Raw genomic sequence first — 26,803 nt, forward strand, 5'->3', positions numbered from 1 at the left:
TCAGCTCTGGAGGTTGAGGCTGCAGTAAGCCATGATCACGCCACCACAATCCAGCCTGGGCAACAGAGTGAGACCCTATCTTGAAACAAAAACAAATTACAGCATATATATATGTATATGTATACATGCAGAATATATATATATATGTATTTTTTTGTACAATGAAATGAATATGCATACCCTAGTTATACAACAAAGGTTGAGGAACTTACACTCCTAGATCACGCAATATCTTGACGAAACTTTTTATTCATAGAATCCCTTGAAAGTAGCTATTAGACGAAATAACAAAAACTTTTGTCCAAGGTTTTAGCCCTTTTTATTGACCTTCTTTTCTTCATGATTCTCTCTCAAAGGATAAATTGTACATTTTCTGTATTTGAAAACATCAGATATCCAAGCCATATTACTATAGTTCTCAGAAACAATTCATTTCTTCAGCTCTTCATGCACAGCTGGATTGGTGCAGGCATTAGCTTGGAGCTCTTCTGTTTCTCCCTTTAAAACAAACTCAGCAGAGGTTGGGTGTTCCTGGACCCTGGATTTCACAGCATGAGCTGCATAGTTAAGGCTGGTATTTTCACTCCAATGCCAGTAACCTGAGAAGGGGTTATAGAGCATTCCTACCACTGTTTGAACTGACAGACCATCTGAAAAAAAAAAATCAGAAAGAGTAGGTTTAATAAATATTTTCCTTCCAATTTCCAAGAGTTTCATGCAACTTTCTGTATTAAAAATGCTGAGAGCACACTAAATGGATAGGAAAAGAAGAAAAAAAAAGGATTCCTAACTTAATGGGCAAGCGTATTTTGTAACTATGCACTAATCACAATTTACTGCAGAACTTCAGTAAGTCGCAATTAGGACACATACTCCAACGCACTCTGCCTGGATTCAAATCCCAGCTCGGGTACCTATTATATGGTGACCATGGGCAAGCCACTTAACTTTATAAATCTCAGTTTTCTTACAGGTACAGAACTTGTATCATAGAACTGTTAGAATTAGATGAGCTATATGTGTAAACTAGCACAATGCTTGGAGTTTGGTAAGTACTCAATAAATGTTAGCTGTTATTAAAAAATATGTGCCAACAGGAGATTGTCCCCATAACACATCTTTAAAACATTTTTTTCCTACTTTATTTTCTTTCTTTCTTTTCTTTTCTTTTCTTTTTTTTTTTTTTTTGTGAGACAGAGTTTCACTCTGTTGCCCAGGCTGGAGTGCAGTGGCACAATCTTGACTCACTGCAACCTCCATCTCCTGATTTCAAGTGATTCTCCTGCCTCAGACTCTTGAGGAGCTGGGATTACAGGCATGCACCACCACACCTGGCTAATTTTTGTATTTTTAGTAGAGACAGGGTTTCACCACATTGGCCAGGCTGGTCTCGAACTCCTGACCTCAAATAATCTGCCTGCCTCGGCCTCCCAAAATGCTGGGATTAGAGGCATGAGCCACTGCGTGCAGCCTTACTTTATTTTCAACAAAGTTACTCACAGAAATCTTTAGAATTTACTACATGGCTATGTACTAATAATATTCCAAGTAAAATCAAGTTTACTGATAGACTTATATGAAAAAAAAAAAGCATTAGAAATATAGGAGTCTAAGTACTCAACAGGAATACCGAATGCCAAATAAATGAACTGACAAGCACTATTACTTGACTGGAATTCATCACATAAATCGAGAGCTCACTCTGTGTAAAGCAGAGCTAGGCATTGTAGAGAGTACAAAAAGGAGACATAGTCTTGCCTTCAAGTAGCTTACAGGCCATAAAAGGATGAAAAAAAAACACCAAAATAACCATAAAGTCATGCTGTAAGTAATATAAAATACATAAAAAGTGATACTGAAGTTCAAAATATATGTAACTGTGGTGGAATCAGGAAAAATAATATGTAAGATAAGCTGATACAAGCAGGGCTCAAGAAGGCAGACTGAGAATGTGTAAATAACAGACATTTGTATCTCTTTCTTAAACAAGTGAGGACTAAATAGCCAAAAAGTATTCATTGATCATCTGTTATCTGCTTGGCCCTGGGTTAGGGGGCGACAGGTAAAAGACAAGTGGTATCTACTACTTAATCCTAGCTTCCATGAGTTTATGACCTAGTTGAGAAGATAAAACCAACATTCAAAAACATAGTGGCCTGTTTTATTAAGTGCTAGGCTAAGTGCATAATAATTACTGGCATATTAAAAGTTCAGCTAGGCCTGGAAAATTAGAAAACATTCTCTTAATACTTACTTGATTCCAGAATGCTCTCTAGTGTTTCAGGTGAAACAAACTTCTCCCATGTATGAGTACCTTTTGGTACAATACCTGCAATTTGCTCTGAAAAAACAATTCCCAAGGCATAGGAAAGTTGTGTTTTGTTGATTGTAGTAATGAATAAAGAACCACCGGGCTAAAAGAAATGAAATTATATAGAAGTAAAATGTAAAAGACTAAGTGTATCACTTAAGTAAAAGCTGTTTCCCCCTCCCTCCTCCTTTCTTCCAAATAATCTGAGTGCCATTAAAATATATATGTATGCATAAAATATAATTCACCAAAATAGCATTTTTTTCTCTTGGGAAATTCACTATAAAAGGCATTTTAGATGTACTCAGTGAGTATATACAACAGTGCTTACAACTCTTAAGATCATATATAATTATGATTTATATTTATATATTCTTTTGTACATATCAAACACTTTACAATAAAAATGAGATCAGGCTGCTCTTCCTTGTTACATGTCCACATTCACATTCTAACATATGTCAAAATGGTTTTCATTGTAAGGGCTGAGCCTGTCTTAACTCGTTCGTTACAGCACAGAGCTATACATCTTGTGCAGGGAAGTACTACCATTAAGTGTTTTCTCACTAAAACATTAATGATTAGGTTTGAACATTTTTTGTTTTTATTTCATTTTTATAAAAAATATAAAGAGTGGCCGGCCGTGGTGACTTACAAACTGTATTCCCAGCACTTTGAGAGGCTAAGGCGGGCAGATCACTTGAGATCAGGAGTTTGAGACCAGCCTGGCCAACATGGCGAAACCCCGTCTCTACTAAAAATATAAAAATCAGCTGGGCATAGTGGTGAGTGCCTGTATTCCCAGCTACTCAGGAGGCTGAGGCAGGAGAATCACTTGAACACAGGAGGTGGAGGTTGCAGTGATATATATTTATATAAAGAGAACAACATGAGCACCAGGATGAATGCAAAGGATTTATAGGACTATTCAGTGTGCCAGTTTATTTTATCTTTGAGACACAGTCTTGCTCTGTCGCCCAGGGTAGAGCGCAGTGGCATGATCTCAGCTTACTGCAACCTCCACCTCCCGGGTTCAAGCGATTCTCCTGCCTCAGCCTCCCAAGTAGCTGGGATTACAGGTGCCTGCCACCACGCCCGGCTAATGTTTGTATTTTTAGTAGAGACGGGGTTTCACCATCTTGGTCAGGCTGGTCTCGAACTCCTGACCTTGTGATCCACCTGCCTTGGCCTCCCAAAGTGCTGGGATTACAGGCGTGAGCCACTGCACCCGGCCTCAGTCTGTCATTTTATAATAAATATATTTATGGTGTTACCTATATTGTCTCACAAATGGCAAGGATATTAATGTCCCCTCTCTCTTTTAAACATTCTCATTAGCCTGATGAGGGAAAAATGCCAAAGATTCCCTCCAAAATAATCATATTACTATAGACATATAGAAAGAAAGCGAGAAAGAAAGGGGAGTTAGGAGAAAGAGATAATATATCTTAGATACCACTCTATGCCAAAAATAAAAAAGACAAGAGAGGGCCCTGAAATATTGGAGTATGCCTTTAAATTAAAAACAAAAATATCATACACTATATTATCACACATTTTAACTTTCCTCTGTAAAGCTCTAGTATTCTAAAATATCTTTTTTTCCCTTTAATGGCATGATCATAGCTCATTGCAACTTCAAACTCTAAAATATCTTAAGAATCACTTCTAGGCCAGGCATGGTGGCTCATGCCTATAATTCTAGTGCTGAGGCAGGAGGATTGCTCGAGACCAGGAGTTCAAGACAAGCCTGGTCAACATAGCGAGAACTGCATCTCTACAAAAAATTTATTTAAAAAAACTGTCAGGCATGGTGCTAAGCACCTGTAGACATAGCTACTTGGGAAGCTGAGGTGGGAGGATCACTTGAGCCCAGCAGTTTGAGGTTTTAGTGAGCTATGATGGTGCCACTGCACTCCAGCCTGGGTGACAGAGGAAGATCCTGTCTCTGAAAAAAAAAAAAAAAAAAAAAAAAAGTCACTTATGAATATCTAATCTGTGTTCTACATACTCATACTTTAAGGAAATGGTGGTAAGCAATAGTCATTTTTAAAACATAGGCTTTCCATTAAAGCAAAAATTAGTTTTAAACCCTACAATGCCAGCATCCCTCATATGTGTCAAAGAACCTCCATTCATACACACTGACATATAAAACAATAATTAACAATCAATTAAGAAGTTTTATTTAGAAAATAAGAGATAAGCCTAGTAAAACTCTACTTAAGAGGAAACAAGGGCTAGGCACAGTAGCTCACGCCTGTAATCCTAGCACTTTGGGAGGCTGAAGTGGCAGGATCCCTTGAGCCCAGGATTTTGAGACCAGCCTGGGCAACATAGGGAGACCCTGTCTCTACAAAAAAGTAAAATATAAAATTAAAAATTAAAATTAGCTAGATATGGTGGCATGCACCTGTGGTCCCAGCTACTTGGGAGGCTGAGATGGGAGCATGGCTTGAGCCCAGGAAATGGCTGCAGTGAGCCGTGATCTTGCCAGTACACTCTAGCCTGGGTGACAGAGTAAGACCTTGTCAAGAAAAACAGAGGAAACACCAAAAAACTGTCACAGATTAAAGAAGACTAAGGAGAAATGACAACTAAATACATGTACAAGTCTGGTTTGGATCCTGTAACAGTAAACTGACATTAGCAAAAAAAAAAAAAAAAAAAAAATTAATAAAATTTAACGAGCTCTGTAGTGCAGTTAATAAGTATAATGCTGATGTTAATTTCCTAGTTTTGAGAACGGTACCATGGTTTATATATAGGGCTAGAACTATAATGAGGCAAGTGAGGCTTCTAGGGCACAGAATTGAAATAGGCAACCCCTTTCAGGGTATGCAAGTGCAGGGTCAGCACCTGAGAGGGGCTGTCACCTGCAATTTTGTGCCCTAGGTGTCTCACTTGACTCATCCTAGTTCCTACCCTTATGATGTGAGATGTTAACCTAAGGGGAAGACAGGTGAAAGGCACACTGCACTATCTTTGCAATTTTGCTATAAATTTAAAATTACTTAAAATTTCGATAAGAGCTATGCATTTCATTCTTTTAGCTTTTGACCTTAGGATGTCACCTCCTAAATATGTGAACGACAGAGTCAGTATAGTAATAATAATAATACTTTAGGGGTATTTATTAAAAGAAAACTTACAGCCACATTCAGAGAACAAAGTCTGTTGTAAATTATACTATATAAGCATAGTAAGTAATGGAGAGAACCAAACTTGGAGTCAAATGGTCTGGCCTTAAGCCCCACTTAAATGCCTAGAGACCTCTGACATCTGATAAATCCTGAGTCCTCGTAGGTGAAAGGATGTGATAACAATACCTGCCTTTCCTTCCTCATCTAGTTGTAGGTAAGATCAAGTGAGATCACATTTATGAAATATTCTTTTATAAGCTGAAAACTATTATGCATTTACCATGTACAGAATTACTTGTTATTTAATTAAACTTATGCTAATAATTATTTTTATTGATGTTTAAGTATTCATCCAAATCAATTTCTTTCTTTTTTTTTTTTTTTGAGACAGTTTCGCTCTTGTTGCCCAGGCACAATCTCGGCTCACTGCAACCTCTGCCTCCCGGGTTCAAGCAATTCTCCTGCCTCACCCTCCCAAGTAGCTGAGATTACAGGCATGCGCCACCACGCATGGCTAATTTGTATTTTTAGTAGAGATGGGGTTTCTCCACGTTGGTCAGGCTGGTCTCAAACTCCCAACCTCAGGTGATCCACCCTCCTCCGCCTCCCAAAGTGCTGGGATTACAGGTGTGAGCCACTGTGCCCGGCCTCAAATCAATGTCTTATAATTGTCATTCAATATCTGTTAAGTATTTAATCCCGACTGCACCAGTGGAAAAATACTGCTATAAGTGTATGGTTTTCCCGTGTTCAGCACCAATATTTTTCTTTTTTTTTTTTTTTTTGAGACAGGGTCTCACTCTGTTGCCCAGGCTGGAGTGCAGTGACACGATCTCGCCTCACTGCAACCTGCACCTCCAGGGTTCAAGCAATTCTTGTACCTCAGTCTCCTGAGTATCTGGAATTATAGGCATGCACCACCATGTCCAGCTAATTTTTTCTATTTTTAGTAGAGACGGGGTTTCACCATGTTACCCAGGCTAATCTCCAACTCCTAGCCTCAAGTGATCTGCCCACCTTGGCCTCCCAAAGTGCTGGGATTACAGGCATAAGCCACCATATCCAGCCAGCACCAACATTTTTCAAGATCCCTGGACATCCAAGATATTAATAGGACACAGGAAGACCCTGGTATTGAGGGCAAGCTGAGGAGTAGAAGAAATCTACAGCAGAGATGCTGTCCCCTCATCCAGGCTTCCTGGTTTCTTCTCTACTATACCTTGCCTGCTGGACTGCTAATGCATTATGGACCATTTTATTGCTATAGATACAAATACACACACTCAGAAGAAGAAACCAAGACGTAAACTCCATAAGCCTTACTTTTAACACTTGACAGCAGCACTGTAAAAATGTTTCTAGATCAATCACATGTTCTACAACTTCAGAAGCTACAACAGCATCAAATGTTTCTGCAGTCTCTTCCACAATCTCTTCCAGGGAACACACTCTGTACTCTATTCTCTTATCCAGGACTGGATCAAATGATTTATGGCATTGTGCTGTTTTAATGTTCTCATCCACAGGGTCGATTCCAATAACTGAAGCCCCAAGCCGCCCTAGAGGCTAATGGCATTAAAAAAACTGTTACCCTCAGGAAGAAAATAGAGCACATGTTAGCAATAAAAAGCTTATCAAAAATGAAACAAGATTAACCATGAGATGATAAATACTGGACATCATTTATGGGTACATGAAAACTCATATACCATTTTCTCTAGTTCGTACACATTTGAAATTTTCCATAATCAAACCCTTAAAGTTAAGAAGAACAATGAAAACAACAAAAAACTGATAAAAAACTACTTGAAGACAGTGAAAAAAACTTTGTCTATGTACTCTAGATACACTTACTTGCACATAGTATAGTATTAACATATTTAAAGTGCAATAAATGTAACAAGCCATTGAAAAAACAGCAATCATTTCTGAAATATTCAAATTTTCTAAAGAACAATCTTTTCTCAAAAGTTTTTTTCTCTGACTAGAAATGATTTTTCATAGCTAATTCTTCTCTCAGCTTTTTTATTTAGTCATTTCCCATGACATGCCCAAGTTTTTAAACACAGGTTGGCCAGGCATGGTGGCTCACGCCTGTAATCCCAGCACTTTGGGAGGCAGAGGCGGGTGAATCACCTGAGGTCAGGAGTTCAAGACCAACCTGGCCAACATGGTGAAACCCTGTCTCTACTAAAAATTAGCTGGGCATGGTGGCGGCAGCCCGTAATCCCAGCTAGTGGGGAGGCTGAGGCAGAAGAATTGCTTGAACCTGGGTGTTGGAGGTTGCAGTGAGCTGAGATCATGCCATTGCACTCTAGCCTGGGCAACACAAACTCTGTCTCAAAAAAAAAGATTAAAATCAATATTATGGATGTGTGTGTGTGTGTGTGTGTGTGTGTATGTGTGACAGAGTCTCTCTCTGTTGCCCAGGCTGGAGTGCAGTGGCTCGATCTCAGCTCACTGCAACCTCTGCCTCCCAGGTTCAAGCGATTCTCCTGCCTCAGCCTCCCGAGTAGCTGGGATTACAGGTGCCCGCCACCACACCTGGCTAATTTTTGTATTTTTAGTAGAGACAGGGTTTCGCCATGTTGGTCAGGCTGGTCTCGATCTCCTGACCTCAGGTGATCCACCCACCCTGGCCTCCCAACATGCATTTCTTTTTTTAATGAATAATATTATTTGTTGAAAGAATAAATGAGGCACAAGTCTACTTCTTAATTTTTTCCCCCAGTTAAAAATGGCAGGAAAGCTGTCACTTACTTCAGTTAACAGCCCACCACCACAGCCAACGTCAAGAATCTTCATCCCCAACAAAGGTTTTCCTGGCTGGTGATTAGGAATTGTTTTCAGAAGATTGTCCCTTTTTAAAAAAATTCAAAACATACCAAAACAAATAATTAATTTTATCAACGAAAAGTCACAAAGTGTGTAGTTTTCAAGGAAATATTAACCTCCATTTAAATAAATTATTCATATTTTTTGATAAATAGATCTTTCAACATTGACATTTAATTTATAAAACATTTTCAATAATCAAAAGCAGGAGGCTTAAAGGTCTGAAATAATCTAGTAGTAATTATGACTTAATTATTGTTTTAGTAATAATATAAAGAAAAAATTTCAAAATAATCTAGATTAACCTAATTTCAATTGCTTGAGATATCATGACACACGTTTTGGCTTTGCTGTCAATACTTGCTAGACCCATTTCATGTCAGCAGCAAATAGGTTATTTTATAGAGCTTAGAAAAAGCAGATGGGAGACCTATATTTTCAGAATTTGTCTATATTCCCTTCAAAATAAAATTTCTTTTAATCTTCTAAATGAGTGGTGTTTTCATGTATGAGCATGTAAACAGGCATCTAAATCAAGTAAACTTACTTCTAAGATAATCATGGTTAATACTTTACCTATACAAACATATGTATACACACATATACACACAAGTATATATACACCTAACAGTATTGTAAACTAAACATATATATATATATATTTAGAGAGAGAGAGAGAGGACTATGTATAAATTTTAATTATACTTATATTAAAATAAATATTATTCATAATGAGGATATCTTAAGGTATCTTCTATTGCCATTAAAGTTAATTGAATTCTAAGAATAACATGGATAGTGGTTAAGTAGATCATTTTGGAAAGTTATACAGAAAAGACCCATTTCAAATGAAGTCGATCCATTCTTTAAACCACAGCTAAAATGACTCCTTTACATCATAATTTAGATCATATCACTTTCCTTCGACGGGTTCTAATTATGCTCAAAATAAAATCTAAACTTTAACCATAGCTTGCACTGCCCTGGGTTATTATGTGTGATGTCTAGTTAAAGGTGTCTCAGTAGTTTGAACAGAGTAATTCCCAAACTTAGTATACATCAGAATCACGTAAAGTTTGCTTAAAATGGAGTGCTGACCCCTCCCCAGAGCAGAAGGTCCCTGATGAGACGTGATAATTTGCATTTCTAATGAGCTCCTAGGTGAACTAATGTCACTGTCCAGGGCCTACACTTTGAGAACCAGTGTTCTAGCTTACAAGAATGACATTTCTGTTTTTCTTTGCTTTGCTTTGTCAGTGGTATTAAAGGATGTCAGTATTTCTCTTTTTGGTATACTAATTCTGGATGAACCAGCAAAAACCAACCAGGAAGTTCCTTGAGGGCAAAGTCTGAGTCAGATATTCTGTGTCTGTTACAGTGCTTTGCCCAAAATTGTTTGATGAATACATAAATGGACAGAGGAACAAATGAACAATTTCTTTCTTTTTTTTTTTTTTACATTTTGCTTGTAGCTGCTCCCTTGCAGTTCCCTTTATTTTTTATTTTATTTTATTTTATTATTATTATACTTTAAGTTTTAGGGTACATGTGCACACCGTGCAGGTTTGTTACATGTGTATACATGTGCCATGTTGGTGTGCTGCACCCATTAACTCGTCATTTAGCATTAGGTATATCTCCTAATGCTATCCCTCCCCCCTCATACTAAATCTTAATGGTTGGAGCCTTTCAGAAATTACTTACCTAGAAATACGTTTTAAGAAACAGTTTTGCAACTCACTGATAAAAAAATATTTTTAAAGGGATAAACAATTTGGATGCTTTTCTAATTCATCACGTTAAGTGAGAATTCTCACGTTAAGTGAGAATGGTGTCCAGTTTTCTTAAATGTAAGCCCTGATGAACTCTTGCCTTTCTTTAACTTCCACAGCAACCTATAAGTTCCCGAAGCACAAAGATTATGTTTCATTCATCTTAGAGTCTTTTACAGTCTAGCCCCTGAGCTCTGTATGAGGTAAGTTCTCAAAAAAATTTGTTGAATCAAACTTTACCAGAACTGCCTAAGTCAATGACGCCACTGTAGGTCTGTAGTTATAAAATGGCCTTGGGCCAGGCACGGTAGCTCATGCCTGTAATCCCAGCACTTGGAGAGGCTGAGACGGGCAGATCACCTAAGGTCAGGAGCTTGAGATCAGCCTGGCCAACATAGTGAAACCCTGTCTCTACTAAAAATGCAAAAATTAGCTGGGCATGGTGGCAGATGCCTGTAATCCCAACTACTCAGGAGGCTGAGGCAGGAGAATCGCTTGAAACCAGGAGGTGGAGGTTGGAGTGAATCAAGACGGTGACATTGCACTCCCCTCTGGGTGACAAGAGCAAGACTCCATCTCAAAAAAAAAAAAATTAAATAAATAATAAAATAAATAAAATGGCCTTGATGCCATAAGACCCTAGTTTGCTTTTATAAGAACTTAATTATAATTAACTTGATAATATACAAATAGGCTTCAAATTAAGCTATGAAAGCAGCCTAGACCTTGCATGATATTATTAAAAATTAATGGTTTCAAACAGTGGTAATTGAAAAGAATCTCCCTAATTTCCAAAGCAAACTTAATGTGCAGCATTTTTTAACTAGGTATAAACTAAGAAAAAAATGAATGTGAAATATGAATTCTTAAAAAGTTCCATTTAAAAAGACTTAGAGTTTCTGGAGTGTTACCTAATAAATGGCACCCTCAGGTCATTCATGGAATGAAGAGGTGCATATACTCCTTGTTCATCCCACCATTTGTGAGCCAGGGCCAAGAAGGTTTTTACCTCACCGCTGTCGACAGTGGTTTGGGAAGTACTGTACAGTCTCGCGCAAGGGTACCTAAAAGGTGAAAATGAAGAACCAAGCAAATACTGCTGTTTTGAAGAAATGTTTAACATGGGATATTATGTAGAAAGATAGTCTTATTTACAATTTATTATATTCTAAATCTGTATATTGCTCAATATTGATGCTTTAAAACCAAGTTTTCTTATAATCACACTGCATATAAATACATCTATTCACAGACGAAACAAAATTACTTTCCAAGTAAGTTTCAATTCAAAACAGAACTTTATAAAACTTAGCCTTCTGGGTCATATCTAATAATAATAACAATAACAATACTAATAGCTGGCAGGGTGCAGTGGCTCACATCTGTAATCCCAGCACTTTGGGAGGCCGAAAGGGGCAGATCAAGAGGTCACCAGCCTGACCAACTTAGTGAAACCCTGTCTCTACTAAAAATATAAAAATTAGCTGGGCATGGTAGTGGGTACCTCTAATCCCAGCTACTCAGGAGGCTGAGGCAGGAGAATCGCTTGAATCCGGGAGGTGGAGGTTGCAGTGAGTCGAGATTGAGCCACTGCACTCCAGCCTCGGCGACAGAGTGAGACTCTGTCTCAAAATAAATAAATAAATAATAATAATAGCTACCATTTATTGAGCACTTATTAAATTCCAGGTATTGTTTAAGAGCTCCACATATATTACCTCACTTAATCCTTCCAACAACTCTGCAAGGTGGGTATTATTATTATCCCTATTTTACAGATAAGAAAAGGGAGGCTCAGAGAGATTAAGTAAATTGTGGAGCTGGGATTTGAGCACAGGTGCCTCCATTTTCTCTGCTCCATTTCTACTGCCATAATTCTAACGCAAGCACCCATCATCTCTTGTCTGAACTAGTGTCCTAGCCTTCTAACTGGTAGCTGATTCCTACCTCATCCCTTTCCAATCTGTTCTCCATGATGCATCTAGAGTGATTGTTCCAAAATACAAATTTGATTGTTATTTTCCTGAATAAAATGCTTCCATATCTTCCCAGTGCCATTAGAAAAAAGACCAAAATCCTTAGCATAGTTTACAAAGTTCTGAATTATTTAGTTCCCAGTTTTCTCCCTTTCCAAACTCACTTCCTTCTATTCTCCTCATCCTTCCCACTCCAACCACATGGGTCCTTTTTCAGTTCTTTGGACTGGCTGTGCATGCTCTTTCCTCAGGCACTTCAAATAGGTTGTCCCCTCTGCCTGGAACATTCTTCCCACATCCTTCCTTTCCTTTCCCAAACACCTAATTGATTCCTTCTCATCCTTCAGATCTTAGTTTCAATGGAATGTTATCTAAGAGTCTTCCCTGATCTGCTGCATGTGGTGGCTGACGTCTGTAATCGCAGCATTTTGGAAGGCTGAGGCAGGTGGATCACCTGAGGTCAGGAGTTCCAGATCAGCCTGGCCAACATGGTGAAACCCAGTCTCTACTAAAAATACAAAAATTAGCCAGGTGTGGTGGCAGGTGCCTATAATCTCAGCTACTTGGGAGGCTGAGGCACGAGAATTGCTTGAAGCAGGGAGGTGGAGGCTACAGTGAGCTGAGATCATGCCACTGCACTCCAGCCTGGGTGAAAGAGCAAGACTCTGTCTCAAAAAAAAAAAAAGAATCTTCCTTGATCCTCAAAACTGGGTCATGTTCCCCTCATCCCCTGTCCCCCTATTTTAACTCCTATACCACTTTGTACTTCTTCATAGGGCTATGTGATTATCTGATCGATCATGTCTGTCTTCCACTAGACCACAAGCACTATGAAGGCAAGGCATGGACTGTCTTCCTTACCATTTTATTCTTAGTGACTAGTACAGTTCCTGGAACATGGTGCTCAGGAAGCACTTGGCAAATGAATAATCTGAAGGAAAAAGCCCAGGAAAGTATATAATTTGCCTAAAATTTTATTTAATTAAACGGGATCAAACAGGAGTAAAGAGGGGTTAGATAGACACTACACTGACTTCCATGTAGAAGCATATAGTATAGAAAAATCCTTCAAAGGGCTGCTCAGGTAAAACATAGTAAGGATGTTAACTTAGAAAAGGTAATGCCATTCACATTTTTATTAAGTTTGTTTTTAGCCACATAAAGAGAGCATATTCTATATTCATTACTTTTTATTCTTTTAAGATTCAAGTGTCATTCCTCTTTAATATTAATATTATCTTAGGAATATTAGCCCCCTTGTCCATGTTTAATGCAAAGCCTCAGTAATCAAGGACTAATTTACAATAGGTAACAGTAGGTGGTTGCTCATTTGACTAAGAATGATTTCATATAAACCCAAACTCAAAGGGGCTCATTTACAAGGAGGAACAAGCACTTAGAAAACAGAGTTCAAGGCTGGGCTCGGTGGCTCATGCCTGTAATCCCAGCACTTTGGGAGGCTGAGGCAGGTGGATCACCTGAGATCAGGAGTTCAAGACCAGCCTAGCCAACATGGTGAAACCCCTTCTCTACTAAAAATACAAAATTAGCCGGGTGTGGTGGTGCATGCCTGTAATCCCAGCTACTCAGGAGACTGAGGCAGGAGAAGTGCTTGAACCTGGAAGGCGGAAGTTGCAGTGAGCCGAGATTGTGCCTTTGCACTCCAGCCTGGGCAACAAGAGTGAAACTCTTGTCACAAAAAAAAAAAGAAAAAAAGAAAAAAAAATTAGCTGGCTGTGGTGGCGGGCACCTGTAATCCCAATGACTCAGGAGGCTCAGGCAGGAGAATCGCTTGAACCCGGGAGGAGGAGGTTGCAGTGAGCCAAGATCGCACCATTGTACTCCAGCCTGGGCAACAGAAGTGAAACTCCACCTCAAAACAACAACAACAACAACAAAAAACAGAGTTCAAGTATTAATGCTGTGCAATATTTTCACAAGGTTAAAAGTTGGCTTATAAAATACAAATACAGAAAGATATTACTTTCATTCAATTTTGCTACCTTAGCCACCTTATCATATTTATGCAGCACCCAAATCACTTATGATTTCTAAAAATTTTAAAATATTGTATTAGGTATTATAAGTAATATTTATGATTTTAAGCACTGCCTTGTTTGTGTCTTGTCATAAGGACATTATGAGGAAATAAAAATTCTTCTCTAAGTAATAGCCTTATATTGAAAACAAAAGCTATCTCTGAATCTGAATGAAGGTTGTTTATTGTCTATATACTGTATTATTCTATTACCGTTTCTGTGGGTTTGAAACTCCCCAAATTTAAAAATTGTTAGAAAATAAATTAGTTGAGACTACTTAAATAAACACAAGCTACTTTAATCAAGCCACATGGACTATTACATACTGACTGGGTTTATTAAAGATAATACTAAAAACCTATTACATATAATTACGTGAATATTTGCCACAGTAATAATAAACTCACCTGAAACTCTTTATTCTGTTCAAACAGGAAAAGATCGTCCTGTAGGATTTGAACCATATGGTTCTGTATTCATTGAAAACCCCTGGTTTAATCTGTAGAGTCCAACTGAGCTGGTTCTTCACATAAACTGAAAAAAAAAAATTAAATATCTAGAGAAAAGCTTTGCACAGTAAGAATCCCTGATATGCATGTAATTGAAGATTCTATTTTATTTTATTATTTATTTTATTTTATAGTCTTGCTCTGCCACCCAGGTTGGAGTGTAATGGCACAATCATGGCTCACTGTAGCCTCCACCTCCTGGGCTCAAGCAATCCTCCCGCCTCAGCTTCCCAAGTAGCGGGGACTACAAGCGCAGGCCACCAGGCCCAGCTCATTTTTGTTGTTATTGTTGTTGAGATGGGGTCTCCCTATGTTGCTCAGGCTGGGTCTGAAACTCCTGGGCTCAAGGGATACTCCTGTCTCAACCGGACAAAATTTTATTTTATATGGTAATACTGTTACATTACAATTGATAAACAAACGGTTTTTGTTTGTTTTTTACTTAATTTAAGATTTTACCTAAAAAATAAAATAAAATAAAGGTCTTACATACATTCTGGTATCTAACTCTAACCCAGACATTTCTAAAATTGTAATTAGCCAAAACAAGTAATGCATCTGTTTATAAAGTTTTTCATGCCATTAGTTTTTACATCTACATTATGTACATAAAATGACAGGAATGATATTCAAATATAAAGTGTTATGTTTTAAACTAGGATAATATTAATTCTGAAATTATTTGTCAAAACTAGTTCAAATTCTGTCAATTCCATATTAGCTACATGAAATGAATTTTTGCATATGCTCAATACCCTTTACAGAGGAAAAAAAATGTATGTGTATATATAAAACCTAAAATAAACATTCACCCAGTCTATATGCTCAACTTACACAGGGGCCTGCTTTATGAGCCAGCAGCTGTGTTGCAGAACACTCAGTTGTTCAATAAACATTCAGACAAAGTAGACTTTAGAGCAAAGAAAGTACCAGAAACAAAGAGGGGCATTACATCACAATAAAAGGGATAATCCACCAAGAAGAAAAAGCAATACTAAATGTGTATGCACCAGCAAGGCGCAGTGGCTCACGCTTGTAATTCCAGCACTTTCGGAGGCTGAAGCAAGCAGATCACCTGAGGTCATGAGTTCAAGACCAGCCTGGTGAACATGGTGAAACACTGTCTCCACTAAAAATACAAAAATTAGCCAGGCATGGTGGTGTGTGCCTGTAATCCCAGCTACCCAGGAGGCTGAGGCAGGAGAATCACTGGAACCCGGGAGGCAGAGGCTGCAGTGAGCTGAGATCAAGCCACTGTACTCCAGCCTGGGCGACAGAGCAAGACTGTGTCTCAAAAAACATGTGTACATACCAACAACAGAATTTCAAAACACATAAAGACTCATAGAAATGAAATGAGAAATAAACAAATCCACAATTGTAAGTTGGAGACTTCAACACTCTTCTCTCAGTAATTGATAGAACCACTGGATAGAAAACCAGCAGGGATAAAGAAGAACAGAACAAGACCATTATTCAATAAAATCTACTGAAAATATGTGAAACACTTCCCCCAAACAACAAAATATACATTCTTTCAAGCATGCATGGAACATTCATAAAGATAGACCATATCCTGGGACACAAAACAAATCTTCATAACTTTAAGTGAAATCACACAAACTATAGTTTTGAATGTAATAAGATCAAATAAATAATAGAAAAATAACGGTAAAAAGCAAAACACTTGGAAATTAAACAACACACTTCTAAACAATCCATAAGTCAAAGACAAGTCTCAGGGATATTTTAAAAATTGAAGTAAATGAAAATAAATATACTACATATAAAAACCAGCAGATATAGCTAAAGGAGCACTGAGAGGGCAATTTATATCACTAAAATAATCATATTGAAAAGGAAGAAAGGGCCAGGAATGGTGGCTCACACCTGTAATCCCAGCACTTTGGGCACTTTGGGAGGCCGAGGCAGGCAGATCACATGAGGTCAGGAGTTCAAGACCAGCCTGGCCAACATGGTAAAACCCTGTCTCTACTAAAAATACAAAAATTAGCTGGGGATGGTGGTACACACCTGTAGTCCCAGCTACCCGGGAGGCTGAGGCAGAAGAATCGCTTGAACCTGGGAGATGGAGGTTGCAGTGAGCCAAGATTGCGCCACTGCACTCCCACCTGGGTAATGGAGGAAGACTCTGTCTCAAAAAAAAAAAAAAAACAAAAAAAGAAAAAAGAAAAGAAAAGAAAAGAAAAAAGAAAAGGAAGAAAGGCCTCGAATCAACAATCTAAGTTTCGACCTCAAGAACTAGAAAAAGGTGAGCAAAATAAACACAAAGCAAGCAAGCAAGCAGAAATCAGAAAATGATAAAAAATAGAAATCAGCCGGGTGAGGGGGCTCACATCTGTAAACCCAGAACTTCGGGAGGCCAAGGCAAGTGGATCACTTGAGGTCAGGAGTTCGAGACCAGGCTGGTCAACATGATAGAAGCCTATCTCTGCTAAAAATACAAAAATTAGCCAGGCATGGTGGCACATGCCTGTAATTCCAGCAACTCTGGAGGCTGAGGCACAAGAATCGCTTGAACCTGGGAGGCAGAGGTTGCAGTGAGCCGAGATGGCACCTCTGCACTCCAGCCTGGGTGACAGAGTGAGACTCTGTCTCAAAAAATGAATAAACAAATAAATAAATAAAAATGAAAATCAATGACATTGTAAACAAAACAAAGCCGGAGAAAATACATCAAACCTGAAGTTAATTCACCGCAAAAATCAATAAAATTGATAAGCCTCTAGCAAGGCTGACAAAGAAAAGATGTAAATCACCAATATCAAGAAATAAAGAAAGGATATCACTATAGCTCTGATAGACATTAAAAGGTTGATAAGGGAATACTACACATAACTCTACACTCAGAAATTCTACAATTTAGACAAAATGGACTAATTCCATAAAAACCACAAACTACCAAAATTCATATAGAGAGCCTGAATAACTGATAACTACTAAAGAAATTGGATTCATAGTTAGAAGCCTGAAAAACAAATCTCCAGTCTCGGATGGCTTCGCTGGTGAATTCTACCAAACACTTAAAGAGATAACAACCAATTCTACTTAATCTCTTAAAAAAATAGAAGGGTAAGGAATACTTCCCAGGCCATTTTATGAAGCCAACATTACTCTGATACAAAAATCAAAGAGTACAGCAAAGACTACAGACCAATTCCTCTCAGGAACAGACACAAAAATTCTTAGCAAATATTACCACAATATAATTCAGCAACATATAAATAGAACAATATAGCACAACCAAGTGAGATTTATTCCAGGTATGCAACACTAGTTCAATGTTAAAAAGCAGTTAATATAATCGACCATATTAACAATAAAAAAGAGAAACACACCAGGCAGGGTGGCTCACACCTGTAGTTCCAGCACTTTGGGAGGCTGAAGAGTCAAGATTGTTTGAGCCCAGGAGTTCGAGACAAGTCTGGGCAACATGGTGAGACCCTATCTCTACAGAAAAACTTAAAAAATTAGCCAGGTATAGTGGTGTGCACCCATGGTCCTTGCTACTAAGGGGATTGAGATGGGAAGACTGTTTGAGCCTGAGAGGTAGAGGCTGCAGTGAGCCATGATTGCACCACTGCACTCCAGCCTAGGGTACAGAGCAACACTGTCTCAAAAAACAAACAAATGAAAGTCAAAAACCAAAACAAAACAAATACCAAACATAATCATGTTGATTGATACAGACAAAGCATTTAACAAAATCCATATCCATTATGATTAAAAACTTTTGGCAAACTAAGAATGAAAGGGAAATTATTTTACAAAACAGCTATAAAAACCTATAGCTCACATAGTACTTTATGATGAAAGACTAAGCCCTTTCCCCCTAAAATCAGAAACAAGGTAAACACATCCATTCTCACTACTGTTATTCAACATTGTACTGAAAGTCTTATTCAGTGCAATGAGGCAAGAAAAGGAAATAAAAGATATATAGAATGTTAAGAAAGAAATTAAACTGTCCCTATTGTCTACGTAGAAAATACCAAGAAATCTTTAAAAAGCTCCTGGAAATAATAAGTGAATTCAGAAAGGTCAAAGATTACAGGCCGCACAGTGGCTCACACCTGTAATCCCAGCACTTTGGGAGGCCGAGGCGGGTGGATCACCCGAGGTTGGGAATTCGAGACCAGCCTGACCAACATGGAGAAACCCTGTCTCTACTAAAAATACAAAATTAGCCGGGCATAGTGGCACATGCCTGTAATCCCAGCTACTCGGGAGGCTGAGGCAGGAGAATTGCTTGAACCCAGGAGGCGGAGGTTGCGGTGAGCAGAGGTCGCACCATTGCACTCCAGCCTGGGCAACAAAAGCGAAACTCCATCTCCAAAAAAAAAAATAAAATAAAATAAAAAAAGAAAGCTCAAAGATTACAAAGGCAACACAAAAAAGTCAGTCTTGTTTCTATATATTAACAATGAACAAGTGGAAGGCAAAATTCAAAATGTAAAATACTTTATCATTTTAAATCATTTCAAAAAAATTCATTGTTGCATATATCAAACAAAAACATGTACAGAATCTATATGCTTAAAATTATACAACACTGATGAAAGAAATCAAAGAATAAACGTGAGACATATTGGAAAATTCAACATAGTAAAAAGATCAGTTCTCCCCAAATTGACCTACACATTTAATACAATTCCTATCAAAATCTCAATAGCCTTTTTTTTTTTGATAGACACAGACATGCTGATTTTAAAATTTATATGGAAAGGCAAAATAGGCCTGGCGCGGTGGCTTATGCCTGTAATCCCAGCACTTTGGGAGATTGAGGCAGGTGGATCACTTGAAGTCAGGAGGTTGAGACTAGTCTGGCCAACATGGTGAAACTCCGTCTCTACTAAAAATAAAAAAATTAGCCAGGTGTGGTGGTGGGCACCTGTAATACGAGCTACTCAGGAGGCTGAGGCAGGAGAATTGTTTGAACCCAGGAGGCAGAGGTTGCAGTGAGCCAAGATCGCACCATTACACTCCAGTATGGGTGACAAGAGCGAAACTCCATCTCAAAAACTAAATAAGTAAATAAATAAAACACTAATGTATACATGCACACACACACACACACACCCCCACACCCACTTCCTCACTCTCTCCCACAATGAGTGCATGTACAGTTGGCAAAAACCAAATAAGGTCTGTAGTGGAGTCAATTATCATACTAAAGTTGATTTCCTGGCTTCAACAATGTACTATGGATGGTATCACCAAGGAACTGGGTGAATAGTACATGGAAATTCTCTCTGTGTGTTTGGGGTTTTTGTTTTGTTTTGTTTTGTTTTTTGGGGGAATAGGGTCTCTCACTCTGTCGCCCAAATTGGACTGCAGAGGCAAGATCTCAGCTCACTGCAATCTTCGCCTCCCAGTTTCAAGTGATTATCCCAGCTCAGCCTCCCAAGTAACTGGGACTACAGGTGCACACGCCACCATGCCCGGCTAACTTTTCGTATTTTTAGTAGAGACAGGCTTTCGCCATGTTGACCGGCCTGATCTCAAACTCCTGACCTCAAGTGATCCGCCCGCCTCGGCCTCCCAAAGTGTTGGGATTACAGACGTGAGCCACCGCACCCAGCATCTCTGTGCTATTTTTGCCACTTCTTGTGTCTTAAATTATTTCAAAATAAAAAATTAAAAAAATCAAAAAGTACAAAAGGGTACAGTACAAAGTATCTCTCCCAGCCCTGACTGTAGCTATCTAGTTTCTCTCCCTATAAACAACCAATCTTACTAGATTTGTATGTAAGATTCCAGAGGCATTTTATACATATGCAATCATTTTAAAGTATCAGTTTCTCTCATTTTATATAAAATGTAGCACAATACACTCACTCTGAATGTTTCTCTTCACCTACCAACATATCTTGGAAATTATTTCATATTTTTTAAAAGGCTGTGTGATAATTCATTGTATGGCTATATTATTTATTTAAGCAGTTCCCTAATAATGAGCATTTGGGTAATTATCAAAACTATGAGATTAGGGCCGGGTGTGGTGGCTCATGCCTATAATCCCAGCGGTTTGGGAGGCTGAGGTGGGCGGATCACTTGAGGTCAGGAGTTTGAGACCAGGCTGGCCAACATGGCATTAGCCCGTCTCTACTAAAAATACAAAAATTAGCCAGGCGTGGTGGGGTGCGCCTGTAGTCCCAGTTACTTGGGAGGCTGGGGCACAAGAATCACTTGAACCCGGGAGGTGGAGATTGCAGTGGGCAAGATCACGCCACCGCACTCCAGCCTGGGCGAAAGAGTGAGACTCCGTCTCAAAACGACAACAACTAGAGATTAAATTACATAGGTTATTTCATTTCATATGTGTTTCAGAGTCCCTGTAGGTAAAATCTCAAGAATGATGTCAAAGGGTACGTGCATTTGTAAATCTGTAATTGCCACTAAATAGATGTTGAACCAATTTACAATCCTATCGGTAATCTATGAGAGTGTCTCGTGTTGGTTTTCCCACACTGTCACCCATACAATGTTAAACTTTTTTTTTTTTTTTGAGACGGAGTCTTGCTCTGTCGCCCAGGCTGGAGTGCAGTGGCGAGATCTCAGCTCACTACAAGTTCTGCCTCCTGGGTTCACGCCATTCTCCTGCCTCAGCCTCCCAAGTAGCTGGGACTACAGGTGCCCGCCACCACACCTGGCTAATTTTTTGGATTTTTAGTAGAGACAGGTTTCACCGTGTTAGCCAGGATGGTCTCGATCTCCTGACCTCATGATCCACCCGCCTCGGCCTCCCAAAGTGCTGGGACTACAGGCGTGAGCCACGCGCCCAGTCTTTGTTAAACATTTTTATGTTTGCTAATCAAATACATGAAAATGGTATCTTAGTGTAGTTTTAATTGTTTGTTTTTGTTTTTGAGACAGGGTCTCACTCTGTCACCCGGGCTGGACTGCAGTGGCACAATCTCCACTCACTACAACCTCCACCAAGGTCACCCAAGCGATCCTCCCACCTCAGCCCCTCGAGTAGCTGGCACTATAAACATGGGCCCCGTGCCCAGCTAATGTAGTTTCAATTTATCATGAATGAGGTTAAGCATCCTTTCTTATGTTTAGTGGTCATTTACATTTCACATCTTGTCTTTTTGTAGTCTCTGCATACTTTTCTCCTGAGCTTATGTTTATTTGGTTTTATTTTTTAATCAGCCCTTCACAGTCCATCCCAAACCCATTACGATGTTCTTTTTTAATAAAGTTCATGTGTCTAGGCTTTTGCTCATTTTATTTATTTATTTATTTATTTATTTATTTATTTATTTTTGAGACAGGGTCTCGTTGTGTTGCCCAGGCTGGAGTGCAGTGGTGGGTTCACGGCTCACTGTAGCCTCTACCTCCCAGGCTCAAGTAATCCTCCTACCTCAGCCTATCCAGTAGCGAGGTCCACAGAAGCACACCACCATGCCTGGCTAAATTTTGTATTTTTTTTTGTAGAGACAGGGTTTTGCTATGTTGCCCAGGCTGGTTTCAAACTCCTGAGCTCAAGCGATCCACCTGCCTCGACCTCCCAAACTGCCGGGATTAAAGGTGCTCGGCCAGGCTTTTGTTCATTTTATTTCCCTTTCCACCAACTCTATCTGGACTACCTTTTAAGACCCAGTTCAAATATCACCTCCTGTATGACTTTAGGTAGATACATGAGATATTATTGAAGAATAAAGCTTAACTATGTAAACCGTGATACATCGATAACGACATATAAGGTATTACTATTACGAAACTAAGCCTTAGAAATTTTAACAATATCTGCCTTTTACGGACAGACAACCCTTGATCTCTCTCTTACCTCCTCTATTTCCGGAAAATGAATCCCTAAGTCATCAGTATTGCTACAATTCTCAAGAGGTTTAAAAACCATCTTAGGCCAGACGCAGTAGCTCAATGCCTGTAATCCCATCACTTTGGGAGACCAAGGTGGGCGGCCCGCTTGAGCCCAGGAGTTCAAGACCAGCCTGGACAATGTGGTGAAACCCCCTCTCTACTAAAAATATAAAAATTAGCCATGCATTGTGGTGCCTGCCTGTAGTCCCAGCTACTTGGGAGGCTGAGGTGGGAGGACCAATTGAGCCAGGGAGGCCAAGGCTGCCATGAACTGTGGTCATGCCACTGCACTCTAACCTGGGATACAGAGCAAGACCTTTTCTCAAAAAAAATAATTAATTAATCTAAAAAGTAAAAATAAAAACCACTCTACCACCTTACCACAACGGAAAGAGAGTAATTGAGTTTGTATTTAAACAGAATGCTACCAATTCCTTCTCTACCTTGAATCTGTGATCATCCTGGTATTTGAAATTTTAAAGGAATGGGAAAAGGTTTTTTTCATTTTATTTATTGAAAAGTCATTTATTCAGCACCTACCAGGCACCATGCTGATGGTGAATAAAATAGGTGACAGACTTTTACCCTACCAATACTTTATTTCCAGCAATGATAATTTACTGTCTGGATTACTCTAAGGTCTTCCTGGGCCTAGACTTGCCTGACTCCATCCCACATTCTATGTAGACAGCTGCCAAGTGTTATTTCTTAAACATAAATCTGTTCATGTTGCTTCTTCAGTGATTTCCACTATCCGCGGGATAGTCTACCTCAGGAGGTGTAAATGGCCTTTCATGAATGTGTCATGGCCAAAAAGGCCTCTTCCTCATCCCTTGCCACCCCCTGCCTTTACCTTCTGCCCTCCACCTACACACTTTACTTTTCAAGGAACCTTGCAGTTTCTCACAAACTTTCTCACAGATTCTCGAGCTGGTCCTTTCCCCTCTCCAACTGCTTTTTTTTTTTTTTTTTTTTTGAGACAGAGTCTCACTCTGTTGCTCAGGCTGGAGTGCAATGGTGTGATCTTGGCTTACTGCAACCTCTGCCTCCCAGGTTCAAGCGATTCTCCTGCCTCAGCCTCCCGAGTAGCTGGGATTACAGGTGCCTGCCGCCACGCCCAGCTAATTTTGTATTTTTAGTAGATAGGGTTTCACCATGTTGGCCAGGCTGGTCTCGAACACTTGACCTCAAGTGAGCTGCCTGTCTCGACCAACTTCTTCTAAAACTGGCCACCTCCTTCAAGATTTCTCTAAATATCCCATTCAAGAAGTTTCCTTGATCCCAAATATGGATTAAATGCTCCTTCTATGTTCACCCCTCAAAAATTGGAACTAGGTTTATTATATCTTTTCTAAATTTTTGATTATAAAAGACACATATGTTTACTAAAAAAAGTTCAGAAAAAGAAAAGTATATAAAGGATAAAATGATAGAAAATCACCTACTCTACCACAGGCAATCACTGCAAAATTTCTCTATATATCTCCACCTATAACTCCAAGTTCACTATACATACTGATTTGTAACTTTTTTTTTTTTGGCTCCTTCCAGGAAACAATGAAACTTTACTTTCTTAACACTATATCTTACTACTTTTCCATGTGGGTACAAATAGATTTAAATCATTTTTATTGGCTGTACTATTTTTCACTGTATGATAGTACCAACTAATAACCTTTATTAATGGGCGGTTAGATTCCCCATTTTTTTGTTCATTATATCCTGATCTTAGGTTTATCCTAACATTTTTAAAGAGATCCTTGCGGTGTCATTCGTTTTTAAATTCCCAGTGCTCATACCAGTGTCTGGCATACAGTATTTGTTAAGAGTTCCATGTAAAAGATGAGCTTAAGTTTCTACTTAATACTGAGAGTTCGAAAATCAGACTGCTGTCTACAAGCACTGAGCAGTGCGTTATTTTCTTCATCTCATTTGCAAATGCAGTCTGTTGGATTAACCTATTAATCAAAAAGTAATACAGCTGCCTTAAATTCTTTCTGAAAAAACAGCAAGCTTTGTGCAAACAAAACACAGATACAAAGCTATGCATAACTAGGAGGCGTGAGTTATTCCTGCCCCGGCAAAGGAAAGATGCATGACCTTCAGACTGCAGCACACGCAGAGCGGGTCGCCGGCTCCTGGGGCAAGGAGCTCAGCCACAAGACACCCGCGGCCTGCGCTTTTCCAGACAGAACCACTGGTCCTGAGCTCTTTTCCCCGGCGTCCCCCAAGGGGACTATGCGAGGTTTACAATGGAGAGAGATGGGGCCAGGACCAAGCCTTAGGTTTCGCGCTGACCCCTCGCGAGGTCCAGAGACAACCCACCGCCCCACCCCCGGCGCATGCGCAGAGACGCTAGCGCTCGCAATTGACTGCATGCGAAGGACCTCCGCACACACACTCACCCGCCGAGGAAATTAAGGGACGCGCAGCTTTTGTATTACAGCCTCCAGGCCCCAGCACTCTTAAAAACCAACACCCGGAGGAGCCCAGCTTACGGCCACTCCACATCGCGACAAACGATCCCACCTCTTTTCCGGTCCCTCCCGAAAAAAGATCCCCAACATAAAGGTTCCGAGATCACTTTCGCCGTCCGCAGCCGACTTTTTTTTTTTTTTTTTTTTAGCAGAGTCTGTTCTGTTGCCCAGGCTGGAGTACAGTCCCCATCTCGGATTCTCGGATCACTGCAATCTCCGCCGCCCGGGTTCAAGCGATTCTCCATGTTGGCTGGTCTCGAACTCCTGACCTCAGGTTATCCGCCCGCCTTGGCCTCCCAAAGTGCTGGGATTACAGGCGTGAGCCACCGCGCCCGGCCTACAGCCGACTTTCATGATTGTATTGTTGAGTGTTATGTATGTATGGCTATACTTTCACGCTCATTTAGCAAATTGTACATGGAATTAAACTGCAAGATGTTTTTACTATCATAAACAACTTTGAAGATACTTTATTGCTATAGGACACCTCAAACCTCATGTTCGAAGTTGACCTCAATCAGGCCATTACTTCGTGCTGTGTCTTCTTTTATTGCCATGTAGCTCTATTTCACACTTAACAGATGTCTCTTCAAGGACTTTTATATTCCTGTAAGACACTGACCCTACTGCTAAGAATGCAAGAGTATGGGAGCACTTCTTCCTCAAGGGAAGAATTGTTTCCCCTTTCAAGGCACTCAAATATCAGATGGCCAGAAGGCCAAATGTAAAACTTATTTTCTGCAAATGACTATTATCTTGTACAGGGTATATACATCATGTAGTAGGAGGCTTCTGTGGCTCAGTCTAGGCAAACTTCATTTAGAGCTAGGAACAGTGATCAGTAACATTTTACCTCTAAATGCACAAAGTCTTTCTTTGGGTAAGAACAATGACGAATCTCCAACATTGAAGACAAAAAATTATTCTGTATTTTCAACAGGTAGGGTCAAATTGGCAAAGGGTTCTTTCAGTTAGCGAAATTTACCACTCAGGAATCTTTTTTTTTCTTTTTTTTTTTTTGAGACAGCCTCACTCGGTTGCTCAGGCTGGAGTGCAGTGCTAGGATCTCAGCTCACTGCAACCTCCGCCCCCCAGGCTCGGGTGATTCTTCGTGCCTCAGCCTCCTAAGTAGCTGGGATTACAGGTGTATGCTGCCATTCCCGGCTAATTTTTGTATTTTCAGTCAGGGTTTCACCATGTTGGCCAGGCTGGTCTCAAACTCCTGACCTCAGGTGATCTGCCTGCCTCAGCCTCCCAAAGTGCTGGGATTACAGGTGGGAGCCACCTCACCCAGACAGCAATAGTCTTTCATTCATGGTTCTTAGCTAAAATATTGACCTCCTCCTAAGAGTGGTCGCACTTTTCAGTTGCTATGTCCTCTTCAGAGCTCCTCTACCCTTAGATACACGATCCTCTTTCCACATGAAGGCAGAAAGCTCTGCACAAAAGAAAATGTAGCACGTGTTGTATTTATTGGAGTGACACATCCAAGGAAAAAGCAAAGTGCAAGCACAATTAAATAAAGTTCTAGGAGCTTTATATGTACTTTCTTTGAAGGTACCACACTTCACTGGGCTTCAGAGCCTTTCCACTACATTTTAACAAGAAGGGGAATCAATGATTTGCTTTATGCTGACAAGTATGTCTTTTGAACACCCAGAACTGGTCTGGCCCAAATAAGCAAAACTAGCTCATAGTATTTCTCGCTACAAACATCAACAAAGGGCTTTCCCAATGACCCTTAAGCCTAAGTGGTATTGGAAAGTTGTAATGGCTGTAATGCAGTATATGGCCATTGTTGGAGATATTTCCCCAGACTATTATTGTTATGGTCTCACCCGTAAGTCTACGTATTTATTTTGCTCTAAAACTCTTAATGTCTGTTTTGTA

At 39.6% G+C, this 26,803-nt stretch overlaps 1 protein-coding gene across 3 annotated transcripts; it reads right to left on the reverse strand.

Annotated features, from left to right (window-relative positions):
- Positions 1-221: 221 nt before the first annotated feature.
- Positions 222-25,435, reverse strand: COQ3 (coenzyme Q3, methyltransferase). Of its 3 annotated transcripts, XM_055113980.2 has the most exons (8): positions 24,842-25,410; positions 14,484-14,610; positions 13,788-13,910; positions 10,973-11,125; positions 8,215-8,314; positions 6,778-7,020; positions 2,255-2,414; positions 222-650 (listed from the first exon to the last, which is right to left on the reverse strand). In XM_055113980.2, exons 1-8 carry the CDS (start codon positions 24,945-24,947, stop codon positions 430-432), a joined length of 1,233 nt encoding a protein of 410 aa, XP_054969955.1. In that variant the 5' UTR covers positions 24,948-25,410; the 3' UTR covers positions 222-429. The 3 variants fall into 3 exon arrangements, with proteins under 3 accessions (XP_054969955.1, XP_054969956.1, XP_003824410.1); XM_055113981.2 differs by lacking the exon at positions 6,778-7,020 and having other exon boundaries at positions 24,842-25,435; XM_003824362.7 differs by lacking the exon at positions 13,788-13,910 and having other exon boundaries at positions 24,842-25,394.
- Between the last annotated feature and the right edge of the window lie 1,368 nt (positions 25,436-26,803).

Source organism: Pan paniscus, chromosome 5 (assembly GCF_029289425.2).
Source record: "Pan paniscus chromosome 5, NHGRI_mPanPan1-v2.0_pri, whole genome shotgun sequence".
NCBI classification, from domain to species: domain Eukaryota; kingdom Metazoa; phylum Chordata; class Mammalia; order Primates; family Hominidae; genus Pan; species Pan paniscus.